We start from the raw sequence: 15,492 nt of genomic DNA, 5'->3' as shown, positions 1-15,492 counted from the left end.
ATGATCCATATATGAAGTTTATGATTATAGCTGCATTCTTACCGTCCAATCGTTGATTGCATGGTGATAGAGAAAGAATGCACCTTGGATCAGTTTCATGTTTTATTAATCTTTGGTTATCCAGAGGCCAGACTAAAGCAAAAGCCCCATTCCGTTGAAAACCGGTCAAAGGGGGACTGACTACAAAGAACCATTTTATTTTATTTTTTGTATATTGAGTACACGATCATTCGTGGTCGTTAAATTTCAAAATGCACAGTTCCAAAAAAAAAAATTTACACTTCATCCGAAGCTATCCAATTTAATATCTAATGAATTTGAAAGATTGAGACCTCCATTTACAAAAGACAAATAATCTCTTTATATAGACAAGGGTGCTGTTTTTTTAGAGCCTAGGCTCTAAACCATCAAATTAGAGCCTACGATCAAATGTTGTCGAGAAATATGGTTTCAATACTGTAAATCTTTGTGGCAACATTAAAATATATTTTTATAGTTATTTGTAAAGTTACAAGCTTCAAAAATAGTGCAGATCGACAGAGCTATGAAAATTTGAAAATCTTAAAAATTGACGGTCCAAAATTCGTTACAAAATACATTATTTCTAAAACTTGAAATCTATTTTTTTCTCATATCCATGCATCTTGATGTTGAGATGATCAATTTGAGGATATTTGGACATCAAAACAACTTCTTCTATTGAAAATTTTGAAGTAGGCTCTAATTTTATTGTTCAGAGCCTCAGCTCTATATAGACAATCCCTATATATTTATATTTTTCAATTATTATTCCTCGTGTTTTTAGAAATTTGGTTCAACTAGTTTGATCAACATCAAACTGATTTTGATTGGATCGGACCTCTTGTTGATTTAATGATTGGTCTCATCCTAATAACAATGATATTAAGTACAAAGTGGTCACAATTAATTTTGACTATTAGATGTGAAATTGGACGGCTGCATTCATTCTATTGACTAAGCCCAAAGTTTCAAAAAAAAAAAATTCTAACTTTGAAATACACCCAATCTATCAGATTTCACATCGGATAGTTATCAATACTTATGACCTCATTATACTAAAGATAAATGGTCTTATTGTATACAGTCTTCCCATTTATTCATGATTTCTTCTTTCTCTTTAGGACAGGAATCCAAATCTTCTCAGGTAAAAAGAAGTTTACCATATAGGGTGTACGCCAGTTGTAACAAATAGCCCGTTCGACTTGGAACTGCACAAGTCGAACTGCAACCCAACTGGGAACTTGTGTAAGGACATACCCCATGCTTCACAATTAGAATGGAAAAGTATAGAAATAGACTATTTACCATTCATATAATGAGGTCATAATTATTCTTTTCTGTTGAATATCAAATCATGTAATTATAAAAAGTGTCATTCAGACTCAAAATTGAAAATAAAATTTTTAAAAAATTGTAACACATTTCAAGCCATCCAATTTCCTATCTAATGACTATAAATAATTATGACCCCTTGCATCTTATCATTTATGATCCTTTAAAAACAATTCCAAAGCAAATATTACAACCTATTTTTTGCATCTTTTAGTCTGTAATCAAAGCCTGTAATCAACGCCCCTCGGTAGATTATAGTACCAATTACTCTTTCTTAGCCCTTATTCAATAGCATTTTTGTTTTTTTTTTTTTCGGATATGGGATATATATTTTTGTGAAAACGCAAAGTTCCATGAGCCTAAAAACCTATTATGCCATTGTTTGCATGTTCTCTCTAAAATCTCAACTAAATCCTCTAAAAATGTGTATCAATTTGCCGGTCTTTAATCTCATATCAAATGAGATAAAAAAATGTAAACTAAAAACGATCAAGTCTAAATTTTTGGATTTTTTTTAAAACAAAATTGAAAAAAAATTGATTTTTCTCTTAATATTTAACCGAGTCTCTTCAAATTTGTCCCTAAGTATTTTTATGACCTTGTATTTTCAATCAAAACCAAAAAACTTTAAGATCAACTTTTTGTTTAACTTTTCTGTCATTTTTTTTCCTAATTATTTCTGATGCAGATAAAGATTAGTGTTGTTTTTTTAGTTTCTTAGTGTTAAACTTTTTCTTACGGATAGGAAGTGCGTTGGGATATGAGAGGGAAGATTTGATTTGTGAGTCATTTTGGGAAGCCTTATCTTTAAATCGTGAAAAATAATGGAATAGTTAAAGGTAAACTTCAAAATTCTTATTTTTATGAGATTTAGTTAAATATTTATGGGAAAAATGAAGAGATTGAAAGAGATCAAGCTATGGAAAAGATGAAGGGCGGAAAATAGGGCATGGAGAGAGAGTTTTAGGGCGTGGGAGAGAGAGAGTTTTAGATAGAGAAATAGAGTTTTATTTTTTGGATTTCTTTTTCTATTTATTTATTTTATTATTTTTAAATGTAAAGTTGATATTGCGAAGAGATGTTTTTGGGGTGGATTTCCTTCCAGACTTTGAGATATAGTTTTTTACTCAAACTTTTATTTTATTTTTATTTTTTGGCTTATTGTTATTTCTCCTTGCATCAAATAGTATGCAAGTAAGATTCATCAATTACCCACCGAAACCTACTCTTACGATCGAGGATCTATTGCTGCAACTCATTGATTATGTGGGTCAGCAAATTAAGGAGAGCTTGAACACAACCTTGCAGGGTGTCCGACGCGACATAAGTGAAACCAATCTGGGAGTGCAACAGTTGGAGGACGCCATTCATCGAGAAGATGGTACTCGCAACCACATGGACTTTGCGCCAAATCTTATTATAAAGACGAATCGAGTTCCCAAACTGACCCGGACTACTGATCCAGAACGTCAAGAACAAATTTGTAAACAAGATCCACATCCTATAGAGTGCCTACGAGATTTATTTCATAGATTGCAATTGGAGGAAGAATAATATGAAGCGGTAGATCTCGTTGCAAAAACGATCTTGACTGCCCAAATGTGCAAGAAATTTCAAAAATCAATTGTGGAGAAATCAATATTCATTCTGGTATTCTAGAGTTTGTTGTCTCAAACTTCCACTACAAATCGTATTGGATATATTGTTTACTAATAAATAAAAAAAAGTGTCGAGACGCATGGTGGGACTGCATTACCTTCTTTTGAGAAGACCTCCAAAATATTTGAGTTCAATAAATACGAGGTTAAGCTTCTCCCAATCCGGAGAGAATGATACAAATGAATTATTATTTTTTAGTTTTTTAGTATTATTGTTATTTTTAGTTTTTCTTAGGGATAGGAAGTGCGTCGGGATACAGGAGGGAATATTGGGTGGATGAATCATTTTGGGAATCCTTATCTTTAAACTATAAAAAATCGAATAGGTAGCAGTAATCTTCGAAGTTCTATTTTCATGTACTTACGAGATTTAGTTAGAAATTTAACGGGATCATGGGGGAAGAATGAGAAGAGATTTAGTTAGATATTTAGGCGGATCATGTGGGAAGAATGATAGATTTAAAGAGATCTAGATATGGAAAAAGATTGGCGACAAAGATTTGAGGAAAATAGGGGTGGAGACAGAGAGAGTTTTAGGGCATAGGAGAGAAAAATATAGTTTTATTTTTTGGGTTCTTTTTTTTATTTACTTATTTTATTATTTTTAAATGTATTTAAAGTGAAGAAATCCATCTTCAGAAACCTTTTTTTAGTAGATTCTCTTGCAGTCTTTGAGAGATGGTACATTTTTCCAAACTTTTACCTTATTATCATTTTATGGTTTATTATTTATAGGGAAAAATAGTATCAAGAATGATTAAAATAAAAAAAGTTAGGGTTTCAAAGAATATATCATTTTGCAAAGTAATCCATCCAAAAAGATCTTTCACCACTTTACTATGAGGGACTTCTTCTAATCAAATAAACTTTAGAAAAAAAAAAAAAAAAAATTAAACTATTGTTTTATCTCTCGCCCTAAAACTCTCTCTCTCTCACGCCCTATTTTCCTCCATCTTTATTCCTTATCTTTTCTGATAGATCTATTTAAAGCTCTCCTTTTTTTCCATGATGCGCCTAAATCTCCTAACTCTATCACAATAAGAATTTCGAAAATTACCCCTACCTATCCCATTATTTTCTATACTTTAAACAGAAGGCTTCTCAAAACCTCTCATGCACCAAATATTCCCTCCCATATCCCACCGCACTTTCTATCCCTAAAAAGAACTAAAACAATAATGCTAAAAAACTAAAAAATAATTACATTGATCATCATCTGCATCAGTTTCTTTATTTAAACTCTTTAGTTTTGATTTTCATTTGTACATCAATTATTTGATTTTGAGTATTTGAGTTTATTTTTTGTTTTTTTATGAAATTTTTCGCCCTTTCTTTAACACTGGCCAAGTCGATTGCAAAGTCGATCATCTCGACTCAGACCCGCCAGGCGACCGATTTAGGTCCCTTAGTCGGGATTTTTAAACACTGGTGTACATAATGCTAATCGGTCGTCGGGATTTTTAAACACTGGTGTACATAATGCTGCAAAAACGAATCCGCCTGCCAAAACCATTACTAGATGGAGTAACCTAGTATCAGCTGATCCGACCATGTCAATTAACAAAGAAAGTCATGAAATAAAAAACCAATTGGAATTGGACGATATGGGGCTCTCAAGAAATAGATCACCCACCTGTCAGTTCTAATCTTGATCGGTAAATTATGATTTGGATTAGTGCCGTCTTCAACAAATGTTTTAAAACATGGATAAACTGTCTGAATTGGTCCCTTGCTTTCCCAATCCGGATCATTAATTCTTTATTGAATCGACTGATCCGGTCCAAAAAATCAAATGAGAAATGGAGCAAAAGTAATTATCTATACTCAAATCAAGGAAGGCAAATTCTGAATTTACTTTCTCTTAATTGGGTGAAAACAACATAAAATTTAGAATTGAAAACGATCAGGATCCAACCACACTATGGTTTGCAGTTTAGATATTTATAATTTCTTTCTAGCAGTGCCGGTTGGATCTCGTTCATTGAATTCAATAATTTCTTGAAATAAAAGAAATTAAGCAAATTTTCTATTTACATTGAATTCAAAAATTAAAAGGTGAGGCCTGTATAAGGTGTCAACCTTATACTATTGAAGTAAGGTGCACCTTAAAACTGTGCCGAAAATGCAATTTTGGTGCTGCAAAGCCTTGCGATGAAATGAAAATCTATCGTTGCCCCCAATTATAAAATTTAAAGTTCTAGAAATTGTGACAATCAAGCAGATTTATAAAGACTTAAAAATCTTTAAAATAGACGGTCCAAATAACGAGTCAGAAGATGAACCATTTTTTAGACTAGAAATCCTATTTGTTTCATGTCTAAGAATCTTGAGGTCGAGATGAATGATTTGAGGGTTTTCCAACATAAAAACATCCTTCTCTAGTAGGCTCTTTAGGTGGGTGCACCTGACTTGTATAGTATAAGGTTGGCGCCTTGTATAAATTTTGTCCAAAATAAAAATCGAGCGGATCACAATCAGGATTGGCAACTTGCCGACTCTAACCGGTTTCCTGGAGACCGAGGTCACTTGACCATGTTCAAACACTTGGATATCCGAGAAAACGTACGCTCGAGAGAATCTTGATTTGTTAGAGTTGTTAGCTTACAACCCAACACAATAATGGAACTAAGTCGTCTTGATTACAATAATTATTTCTAAAAACGGGTAGAGGCATCTATTCCCCACTAATATACCAAAAAAAAAAAAGTCGTTTTGATTATAGCCACAATTGTATGGGAACATTTTCCTTTAATAATACGAACAAGTAGTCTTTCAAACCCAGCAATTTCCAGTCTGTATATGGCCAAGACCGAATTGATTCAAGAAAGGTATTGTACCGGCTTAGGCCCTCCTTAAAACAAACACCCCCCTTTATATTTTTTTTCCCTTTTTTTTTAACTTCTCTAATATTTCCTTGTCTCCCCGAAAACACCCCACACAAATCACTATTTAACTTTTTTTTTTTAAATAATTTTCTTGATGACCTGTCCTGTCCGGTCCAGATTTGCTATCCAAAAACCCAACATGGATATGTGGGGTGGAGCATCGACCTTATCCCTCTAAATGGATCGTGTTCAACACAAATGTTAGAGCAAAAAAAAAAAAGCAATTTGCTTCCAAATCATCATCGATTTGATGAGAAAAACGAAGCAATTCAATTTCGGCCCATTCTGGGGAAGATTTAGGATTTTTTCATTTAACATAAATAAATTTGATATTTATGTATAAAAATAATATGTAAATTAAAAATAAAAATAAAAAATAATGCAAAAATAGTTTTATATTATTTCTTTGCTTAGGTCGTATCGGTTTGAAGCGGACTGAGCTTCGGCCGAATCAACTCAAAACTACAATGCTAGGCTTCGCTTTGATCAAGGCCTAAAATCCAAAGGCGTCGCCTCTTCAGCCAAAATAAAGCGAATTCGACAACGTTGGAAAAACAAGCCAAGCGCCTAAAAGTCGTCCAACTTCTTACACTTTTTCTTCTATTGCTCTTCAATGCTATATCACGTCCAAAAGTTTTTTTATGATTACGAGTGAAAGTAGATTTGGAAGCTATCACGAGGGATTCTACTTCCCAGTGTTTGACAACCCGGCCGGATTGAACTGACGCCGGTTGGGTTGCCGGCCACTAGCCATGGCTGGTTAGGTCGGTCAATAAGCTTGACCATCTTAACTTAAAAAAAAAAAATTAAAAAAAAAAAAGAATTTCTGTACTCGTTTTTTTATGCCATTTTGTTTTGGAAAGATTGAGAAGTATTTAAGCCAAAAATATTTATTTTTACTTTTTCCTTTTACCTATCTTTGTTAGATCATTTCTAAAATATCCTTGGCACAAATTGTTTTTTCAAAATCCATTTTTTCCCTACCATATAAATCTCATTTGGATGTATTTTAATTAATCATGTTTTTTTTTTTTTGGTAGATCAGTGGGAAAGACAGGCCCCCACCTATTTTTAAAAATAGCTAGTGGTTTTTTATTGTGTCAGTAGGAATGGAAACATAAACAGCTAGCAGAGGCTCATGTGGTGTTACCACTACGACCTCGACCCCATTCCCGTATATTCATATTTTTTTGAGATTTTTTGAAAATTCTTTTTAGATTTTTTAACTTTTTTTCAGCCCTATCCAGACCTTGGACCACGAGTTTTTTCAAGAAGGAAAAAAAAAACTAAATTAAATTCTTAAATACTTAGAACACCATCCAAAAATTGGACAACCAATTTTAAAGATAATATCTTCGTACTTAAAGACAATAATAATAGGATGTGGGTTTGAACAAGGTTACAACCTTAAACAATCCAATTAAAGCGCACCTCCAAATTTTATAATAAAAACCAAAACTAAGGAGGGAGATATTGTCCAATGATATTTTATGGTGGGGTTTATGATTCCCATACTTAGGGGGGCCAGGCCCGGGCCCGGGCCAGCCCTAAAAAACTACCAAAATGTGACTTGAGGTCAGAGCCAGGGCCAGGCAACCACGCCCCAAAAACTCAATACTGTCATTCAATCATTTAGGAAGAGCCACAATAATGCCGTACAAATTAGCAAACGGCCATCCGTCTACCCCCAATGATACCAGAGGCAAAGAGGGGAACCCAGTGTAATTTCTCAATTCTCTGCAGCCTCACGCCCAACCCCTCAAATCCACTTAAAGCCACTGGTGTGGTCATAAATCTCCAATCTTCACAGCCGAAATTTCGCCGAAATGTACTGTATAATAAACCATAGAGGGCAAAGGACCCCGAGAAGAATAAACGCCTTTCTCCATTTCTTTTCCAGAAAAAGAAACGGGAGAATATTCAGAACTTTTGCACATAAAATATAACAAAAATAATCAAATAAAAATTTTAAAAAAAGGAGTATTTATGGTCAACGAAGCATCATTGACACAGAAAATACGAGGTTGTGCGCCATAAAACCAGCACTTCTGAAGGCAGGCCAGTACCATGACGTGTCAAATCCCTATTGGTAAATATCCAAGCCCCATCACATCACCGTGCTGAGTAGGAGAAAGAAAGGAGCTGCATTAAATTGATGGAGATGACGTGGCGAAGAGAGAGAGAGAGAATATCATGTGATGCGAGACGTGGCACTTTTGGTCAAAGTCTACGTTCTCAGGATTCTGCCACGTAATAAACAATTCAACGTGGCACAATCGGATATCATGACATCGAGCGCGTTCTGATTCGTTCAGGCTTTCGGCTATTTTAAATCCATTTTTGATGCTTCACGGTGGAGAACAAAGATACGGGGTGGGGCACCATTTGGACCGACGTATAAAAAGAAGCAGAGATGGGTTTTAGCATGTTTTCGAAGCAAACAAAAATAAAGAACTGCTGTTGCCTCTAAATTTATCCATAAATATGCCTAGAGAGACAATAATTGTAGGGAGATAGGAGAGAGAAACGTGTGGCCGCTTTCTAAGCCGGCGATTCGTACTGCAATTAACACAAAGAGACGCCATTTCTGGAAAGAAAATGCAATACAGACAAGTAATAATAGTAAAAGTAAAGGAAGTTTTAAATGGGATTTGGTAAAAGTCTTGACTCAAGGGGAGGGGAGGGGAGGGGAGGGGAGGGGAGGGGAGGAGAGAGAGAGAGAAGAGAGTGACGGGGGAGGGTAAAAAAAGTAAAAGAAAAGGAGGTAATTCTTCACGTATAATTTTGATCACGATACAACAGTTGAATTCTTCTGATGTCGTAGAAAATAAAAACGAAGTAAACCCAACCATCTATCACTGACTGATGAATGCTACATAAGACACGTCTAGAGAGAGAAAGAGTAGATACAAATGATGCAGCGCACAAAGCTCCGCGGAGAGAGGAGGGCTGGAAATAGATAGAAACAGATAAAATGCGAGGGGAGAAATAAAATGAGAGGGAGAACACATGGACATACAACGACAAACAGAGAGAGAGAGGTCCCTGATGCAGATTTGGAGCACCCATCAGCTTACCTGCGCGCAACTCCGAGGGCGAGGAGCGTGCTGTTGGTCATTTCCCGGCGAGCAAGTGACCACGGAGGAGGTAGTGGTGTTGCCAAATTGTCCACTGTCTCCCTCTTCCCCAATCTTAACAAGATGACTCGAAGTGGTGGGGGAGAGCATGACTTCCGAAGTGGGAAGAAAGTCCTCGGCCTCCCCTTCCTCTTCCTCATCAGCACATGACCCACTATCTCTTGCTCTTCTCCCCATGTCATTCTCCTCTTCAGAGGAAGATGAGGCGGCGGTAGAGGGAGGAGGAGGTGGCGATGGGCGGCGGATCTTGTGACCGCAGATAGGGAGGGGCGGGGTCAAGGATTTGCCGTCACGAGGGGGGGAGAAGACGACGGGGAGATATTCATCGATGTCGCATGCGAACTTCGAGTTCCTGAAGTGTTCCTTCAACGCCTCCAAGCCCTGGATGCCATGATCACGTCCAATTACATTCAGGCCCCACGTATAATAAAGAAACGAGTAGAAGTAGAGAGAGAAATACCTCAAAAATAAGAAAATAAGAGAGAGACCTGGAGATAGAAGTTGAGTTGACGTGACCATAGAGGTAAAAAGGACTGGGGATTGAGGGAGGGGGAAAGAGAATGAGAGGATGGGAGTGAAAGAGAAGGACATTGAGGTGACGAGAGATGGAATGCGAAAAAGTCATGAGGAGAGATAAGATGAGGTGACGACTGATGAGAGAGAAAGAGTGAGAAGGTGGGTCGATCACTTGACGTGACAGTATGAGAGATAATCAACATTTAACATAGTCGCTAGACTTTAGAGTGAGAAGTGGTATATCAATAACATTGTAGATGAATGATGAAATAGGGAGAGAGTATGCAAACATTTCAAGAGGACTAAAATAAAATACTCCCGCGAGAACACGGTGTACAATCACTTTTGCTTATGAGATATTTTTGTTCAGGTTATAAGTAGAGCTTTTCAGTTGGGCGCGTTACGTTAGGCGGGGATTAACACACGGGAGTGCATTGAAAATAAATATGCTCCGGCGGGGGAGCTAAGTAATTTGTCAAATATCGTGAGGGTCAAAGATGTTGAACAGTTGAGGGCGAAGTGGATGACAACGAGACTGGACGGGGTTAGTACACATGCACGAAGAGAAAATCAAGATGGCGAAAGTTTAGAGAGAGAAAATCAAGATGAAGAAAGTTTAGAGAGAGAAGAAGATCGAGATGAAGAGAGTTTAGAGAAAAAAAAATCACGATGAAAAAAATTTGGAGACATAAAATCAAGATGAAGAAAGATTAGAGAGAGAAAATCAAGATGAAGAAAGTTGAGAGAGAGTAAGTAGAGAAACCTGGAGTCGGGCATAGGTGACTTGGCATATTTTGCGAGAGTTGAAAGCCTCCCATCGTTGCTCGTTGAAGGCCTTGTAGAGCTTCCATGTGGCCTTGGGCGATGTAAAATTCACGAACCCATACCCCACGTTGCACTTGTTCCTATATAACTCGAACAACATACCCATCATCTCTCTTTCTCTCTCTAGAAACTCGCCTCCCCCAGGCCTATTCTCTCTCTAGAGAAAGTACTCGAAACGGAAAATTGAAGAGCGAGAGAGAGAGGGAACTCACTTGAAATCAATGGGCAAATAGACGAAATCATATGCGGATAATGGCTCGTCACCAGTGGCATTCTCGTTGCAGTTGATGCAGTGCTGGTCCAGCATGTTCAGCAAAAGCTTCTGACTGCGAAAAAGCACGCCATAAAACACAGGTAAGTGCGTTAGAGAGAGAAACACTTTGCAGGAAAAAGATGGCAAATCCCCCCCCACACAGTGCCCAAAACACAGCACAACAACTATTAAGAAAAAGGTAGCTACAGAGAAAAAGAGCTTGCACATACAACAAAAGATGCTCAAAGATGGTATAAAAACCAACTTCCGTGATCAAAAGGAAAAACTCCCAAACATCCAAGGGATTCAAAAAAAATGGGACAAAAAAAAACCCACAGATACCAAAGGAAAGAACTGGAAACCTAGAGAGAGAAACAATAGGGAAGAAAGTCTATTGCATTGCCATAAACAAAAACAAGACATGACCCAAAACCCAAAACCTAGAGAAAGAAACCACGCAAAAGCTTTACCAATCACTAAAAAGAAATCCCACAAACCCAGGCAAAACCCAAAATCTAGAGAGAGAGGGGGAAAAGACCCCAACCTATACTTATTGGGGATGTTCTTTATCATCAACGTTGTCCTCGCATCACTGGAGTTCGACTCGGCCGTAGCCTCGTCGAACCTAAACCGTGATTCCCCTTTGGCCTGAGCTGCGCCCCTTCCTCCGCCAAGAAACTTGGGCCCATGGTGGTGTCGCTCAGTGGTGGTGGTGGCGCCTCCTTGAACACCAAAACTGCTGCCATCTCCCCTCCCTCTCTTCCCCATATTAAAATTATTATTATCACCAGTTCTAAAACCACTTCTGGAGCTAGAAGAACCAGCGGTAAACTTGGCGGAGCCACCACTTGAAAAGGCGGAGGCAGCACCATTTCGCCTGGAAACTGGCCGGAATCCGCCACTCCTTGAAGGAAACCCACTGCCACATGAGACAGGAGGCCCTGTGTTTTGCCATAATGGTCTTTCAGGACGGTTGATAACGCACCGAGGAGGGGAAGGGTGAGGGTATATGGGTCGATTTTGTGGAAAACATGTAGGTGTAAAATGGGCATTTTGTGTTGAAGGGACGGTGGCGTCGCCACCATGGGGGAGGATCCCAGCTGCTGGATGTCGTTTGGCATGGCCACCGGGGCGGCTGAACTCAATCTTGAGGCGCTTTCCAGCAATTTCTTTGCCGTTCATCTGGGTCAGGGCCTTGGCCGCATCTCTTATGTCGAAGAACTCGACAAAGCGGTGCTGGCGCTTCGCTGGAGTTTCTCTAAGCTCTTTCACGGGACCTGAGAAGACCAAAGACACAGAAAAGCAATTTCTTTGAAGAGAAAGAACAACAAATAAAATAGTAAAGATCATCTAAAATTTTAGAAGAGAGAGGGACTCATTAAACAACCCCAGAAAAAAAAAGAAAAACTTTCATGAAAAAACTTCAAAGACAAACCCAAATTGGAGAGAGAGCGAGCGAGCGATAGAAACACAGAAAAAAAAAAACATCACATGCAAATGCAACTCCTTACAATTTCTTAAAGAACCTAACGAAGAAAAGATATTCATAATAGAAATAATATCAACCTAAATTGAGAGAGAGGGAGGACAATACATGGACTAGAAGAAAAACCTGAACAAATTTTATGAGTAATTGAAGTAAAAAATAAATTTTGATGAAAGGGATGCTTAGTTGTCGTGCAGTAGTGCAGGAGGGCCATAAATGTGGGGGGAAAATAACAAGTCACAGACAACAAAGGAGAGCAAGGTTAGAGAGAGAAGGAGAGAGAGGGGACAACAAATACGGGCTATATTTAACAAAGGACCACGAAAAATCAGCCGAACAGATGCAGCACCAGGTGCAATATGCACAGTAGATGAGGAATTCAAATGGAGATGGAGGCTCTCTCTCTTTAACGCGCACAGCTAACTCAGAATAGCAGGCAACCTCAACCTCTCTCTTCTGTCTCATCCACCCCACTCACAGGGACCACAGAAGTTACACAGCCAATTCTCTCTCTCTCTCTCTAAAACCAAACGTCGCCTAGAACACTAGGCGAATCTAGGACGACACAGAAGAAATAAGAAACCAATCAATCCGTGGAGACCGTGTAATCGAATTCACAAGGAATCTGAAATATGACTCCTTCTCCCAACCTCAATGGATTCTCCATTCTTCTCTCTCTTGAAAGCCAACATGCAGGAAAAACACTCAGAATCGCCAATTGGCATCATAAAGCAACAAAAGCTAAAGCAACCACTGAGCCAGATAATTAAGCAAGAAAATTAAAGAGGCTCTCTCTCTCTCTAAACAACAAGCACAAAACTAATCCCCCATGTCTCTCTCTCTCTCTCTCTCTAAACAATCACAAAACCAATCCTCTCTCTCTTACCAAAAGCCTCGAAAATCTCCTTGAGGTTCCCCATGGTGACCTCCTCCGCCAAATTGAATACCACCAGCGTCCCCTGATTCTCCCCCTCTCTGCCGCCTCCCCACCCCGCCCCCACATACTGGGCCCACACTCCCCTCCAAAATATCACCCCATGCCCCTGACCCTGGCCAACCCCATGCCCAAGCCCTTGCCCCGCCACAGTCGCCCTATGCCACATAGCAATGCGTGCCTGGTGAGCCACATGCTGGGCCTGTATCTCTGCTAGAGCGCGCTGAGCGTGCCGTAGATCGTAGTAATGCACAACCACCAAACCCTCCCTCACCCTCTCCATATGCAGCGCCCTCAGCGGCCCATAAACCTCCAATTCCCGCCTCAAAGCTCCCTCACTTCCATCTACAGGCACCGAGCTAAGCAGCAGGGTGCGTGTCGCTCCTTCCCTTGCCAAATGACCGCCGCCACCGCCGGCCTGCCCGTAACCATAGACAGGCATGACAGAACTGTAGGGATAGGAGTAGTAAATCGGCTGCTGCACTATTGCCATGACCCCTGGAGCTTGGGAATGGGCCAGGACTTGGGCCTGGTGGGCTTGAGCTTGGTGCGCATGCTGGGAATGATGAGCTTGACCTTGATGGGATTCTCGGACTTGTATGGATTGGGGTTGGAGATTTGGGGGCAAGGTAGGTCGGAACTCTTGAGCGCCGGGGTCTAGATGGGAATTGAGAGATTGCCGGAAAACCATGGATCCCCTGCAAAATGCCTTGTCGAAATCGGGTTTTTTGTTACAGACAAAACGAGAGAGAAACTCGAGTGAGAGAGGGGGGCCGAACCAAGTTGGATTTTGATTTTTGTAGGGGTTGGGTCTCTGGTTATGAGAGAGAGAGAGATTTTTGAAGAGGTTTGGTCTTGAGTTTTGAAGGGTTGGGCCTGAGAGAGAGAGAGAGAAGAACGGACTTTGGATTTGGATTTGGATTTGATTTTTTAGGGGTTGGGGGCTTAGTTTTGGTGTGTTAGAGAGAGAGAGAGGGAGAGGGGGTTTCGTATGTGGTCCTGGTAACCAAAAACCGGTTTTTGGAGAAGGGTGGTTTTCCGGTGACGGTGGAGTGGAAAGGGGTTGAGGCAATCAAATCAGAGACTTTAATGGCAGATGCCTCTGTACTGATGGTTTGCCGGCGCCTATTCAAGTCATACCCCAGAATAACGGTCGCTTCGGCGTTAATAGTGAGTCCACTACTCTCTCTTTCCTGCTTCCTTTCTCTCTAGAAACTAGAGAGAGCTCTTTCTCTCTCTCATATTTCACTCGCTAAAAAGAGTTGAGTAAAAAGATAAGGTATACAGCTGCCTCCAAAGAAATGGAAATGACTGAAAAAGGTTCCAAATGACTGGAATGCCCATATCCCTTTATCAAATGACAATCCTTTTTAAGTGAATTTGAAATGTACTAATTACTATTTCTTTTTCTCTTATGGAAAAAGAACCTTTGTAAGAGAATTAGAAATTTATGCTCATGCTTCTTTTCTTTTCTTTTTTTTTTTTAATTCATTTCTAAATTTTAAACTCTTGTAATTTAGTGAGAGAGAGAGAAAAATTAGTCCTGAAAATCTATTTTGTAGCTATCCTTCTAAGATCTTATTATATATTTGCAATCTCTTACACAAGAGATAGAGGTGTATATTTAAGATATGTAAAACATGGGTGTGGTTTTTATAAGGTTGAAGATCTAAACAATCAAAGGAATGCACACTTTTAAATAGTCTAGAAAGATGATATTTTAGTACAAAAAATCTTTAAGATGTCTTAGAAATTTATTTTTATTTTTAATTATAAAATTTTAAGTTTGAAAAGAAGTGTAGATCAAGCAGAGCAGAGAACTCATGAAATACTTGAAAATTAACTATCCAAATAATGAATTACAAGATGCGCTATTTTCAAACTTGAAATCTATTTTTTCTTTACGTTCATATATCTCAAGGTCGAGATGATCGGATTTGAAAGTTTTTTGGCATTAAAGCAACTTATTCTACTGAATTTTTTAGGTTTGCCTTAGTATGATTGTTTAGAGCATCAACCTTTTATATATATATATATATATATATATTAAAAGAGTTTTGTTAGGCTACACTACTTGGTGGTGTATGTCCTTGAACTCCTCAATATTTTTGAACACATAGATACCCTTGAATCGTAATACGGATTTTTTAAGTATGGACATTTTTTGTCATTTAGAAGAGTAGAATTGATATTTATATTAAAAAAAATAGTGACATTCTATCAAGGGAAAAGTTTATATAGAGCCTAAGCTCTAAACAATCAAATTAGAGCCTACCTCAAAATTTTCATTAGAATAGGTTGTTTTGATGCTCAAATATCATCAAATTGGGCATCTCAACATCAAGATGCATGGACATGAGGAGAAAATCGATTTCAAGTTTCGAAAATAATGCAACTTGTAACGCACATTTTGACTGTCAATTTTCAAGATTTTAATATTTTCAT

The 15,492-nt window shown here is 38.5% G+C and overlaps 1 protein-coding gene across 1 annotated transcript; it reads right to left on the bottom strand.

Annotated features, from left to right (window-relative positions):
* Positions 1–8,646: 8,646 nt before the first annotated feature.
* LOC18441931 (protein terminal ear1) lies at positions 8,647–14,345 on the bottom strand. The gene is made up of 5 exons (XM_020671913.2): positions 13,000–14,345; positions 11,172–11,904; positions 10,587–10,700; positions 10,313–10,454; positions 8,647–9,414 (listed from the first exon to the last, which is right to left on the bottom strand). The coding sequence occupies exons 1-5, from the start codon at positions 13,736–13,738 to the stop codon at positions 8,965–8,967; spliced, it is 2,178 nt and encodes a 725-aa protein (XP_020527572.2). The 5' UTR covers positions 13,739–14,345; the 3' UTR covers positions 8,647–8,964.
* Between the last annotated feature and the right edge of the window lie 1,147 nt (positions 14,346–15,492).

The sequence above is a fragment of the Amborella trichopoda genome, chromosome 6 (assembly GCF_054954075.1).
Source record: "Amborella trichopoda isolate Santa Cruz 75 chromosome 6, AtrichopodaSantaCruz75HAP2 v2.0, whole genome shotgun sequence".
Lineage (NCBI taxonomy): Eukaryota > Viridiplantae > Streptophyta > Magnoliopsida > Amborellales > Amborellaceae > Amborella > Amborella trichopoda.
Note: the sequence above shows the minus strand (reverse complement) of the source record. Positions and strands in the feature narration are given on the sequence as shown.

What these genes read in the sequence shown, in the direction of transcription:
- LOC18441931 (XM_020671913.2), bottom strand. Translation starts at nt 13,738, where the DNA reads ATGGTTTTCCGGCAATCTCTCAATTCCCATCTAGACCCCGGCGCTCAA. An exon ending in GGAGATTTTCGAGGCTTTTG is followed by an intron (nt 11,905 to 12,999) that starts GTAAGAGAGAGA and finishes TGGTCTTCTCAG; the next exon opens with GTCCCGTGAAAGAGCTTAGA. An exon ending in TATTTGCCCATTGATTTCAA is followed by an intron (nt 10,455 to 10,586) that starts GTGAGTTCCCTC and finishes CGAGTTATATAG; the next exon opens with GAACAAGTGCAACGTGGGGT.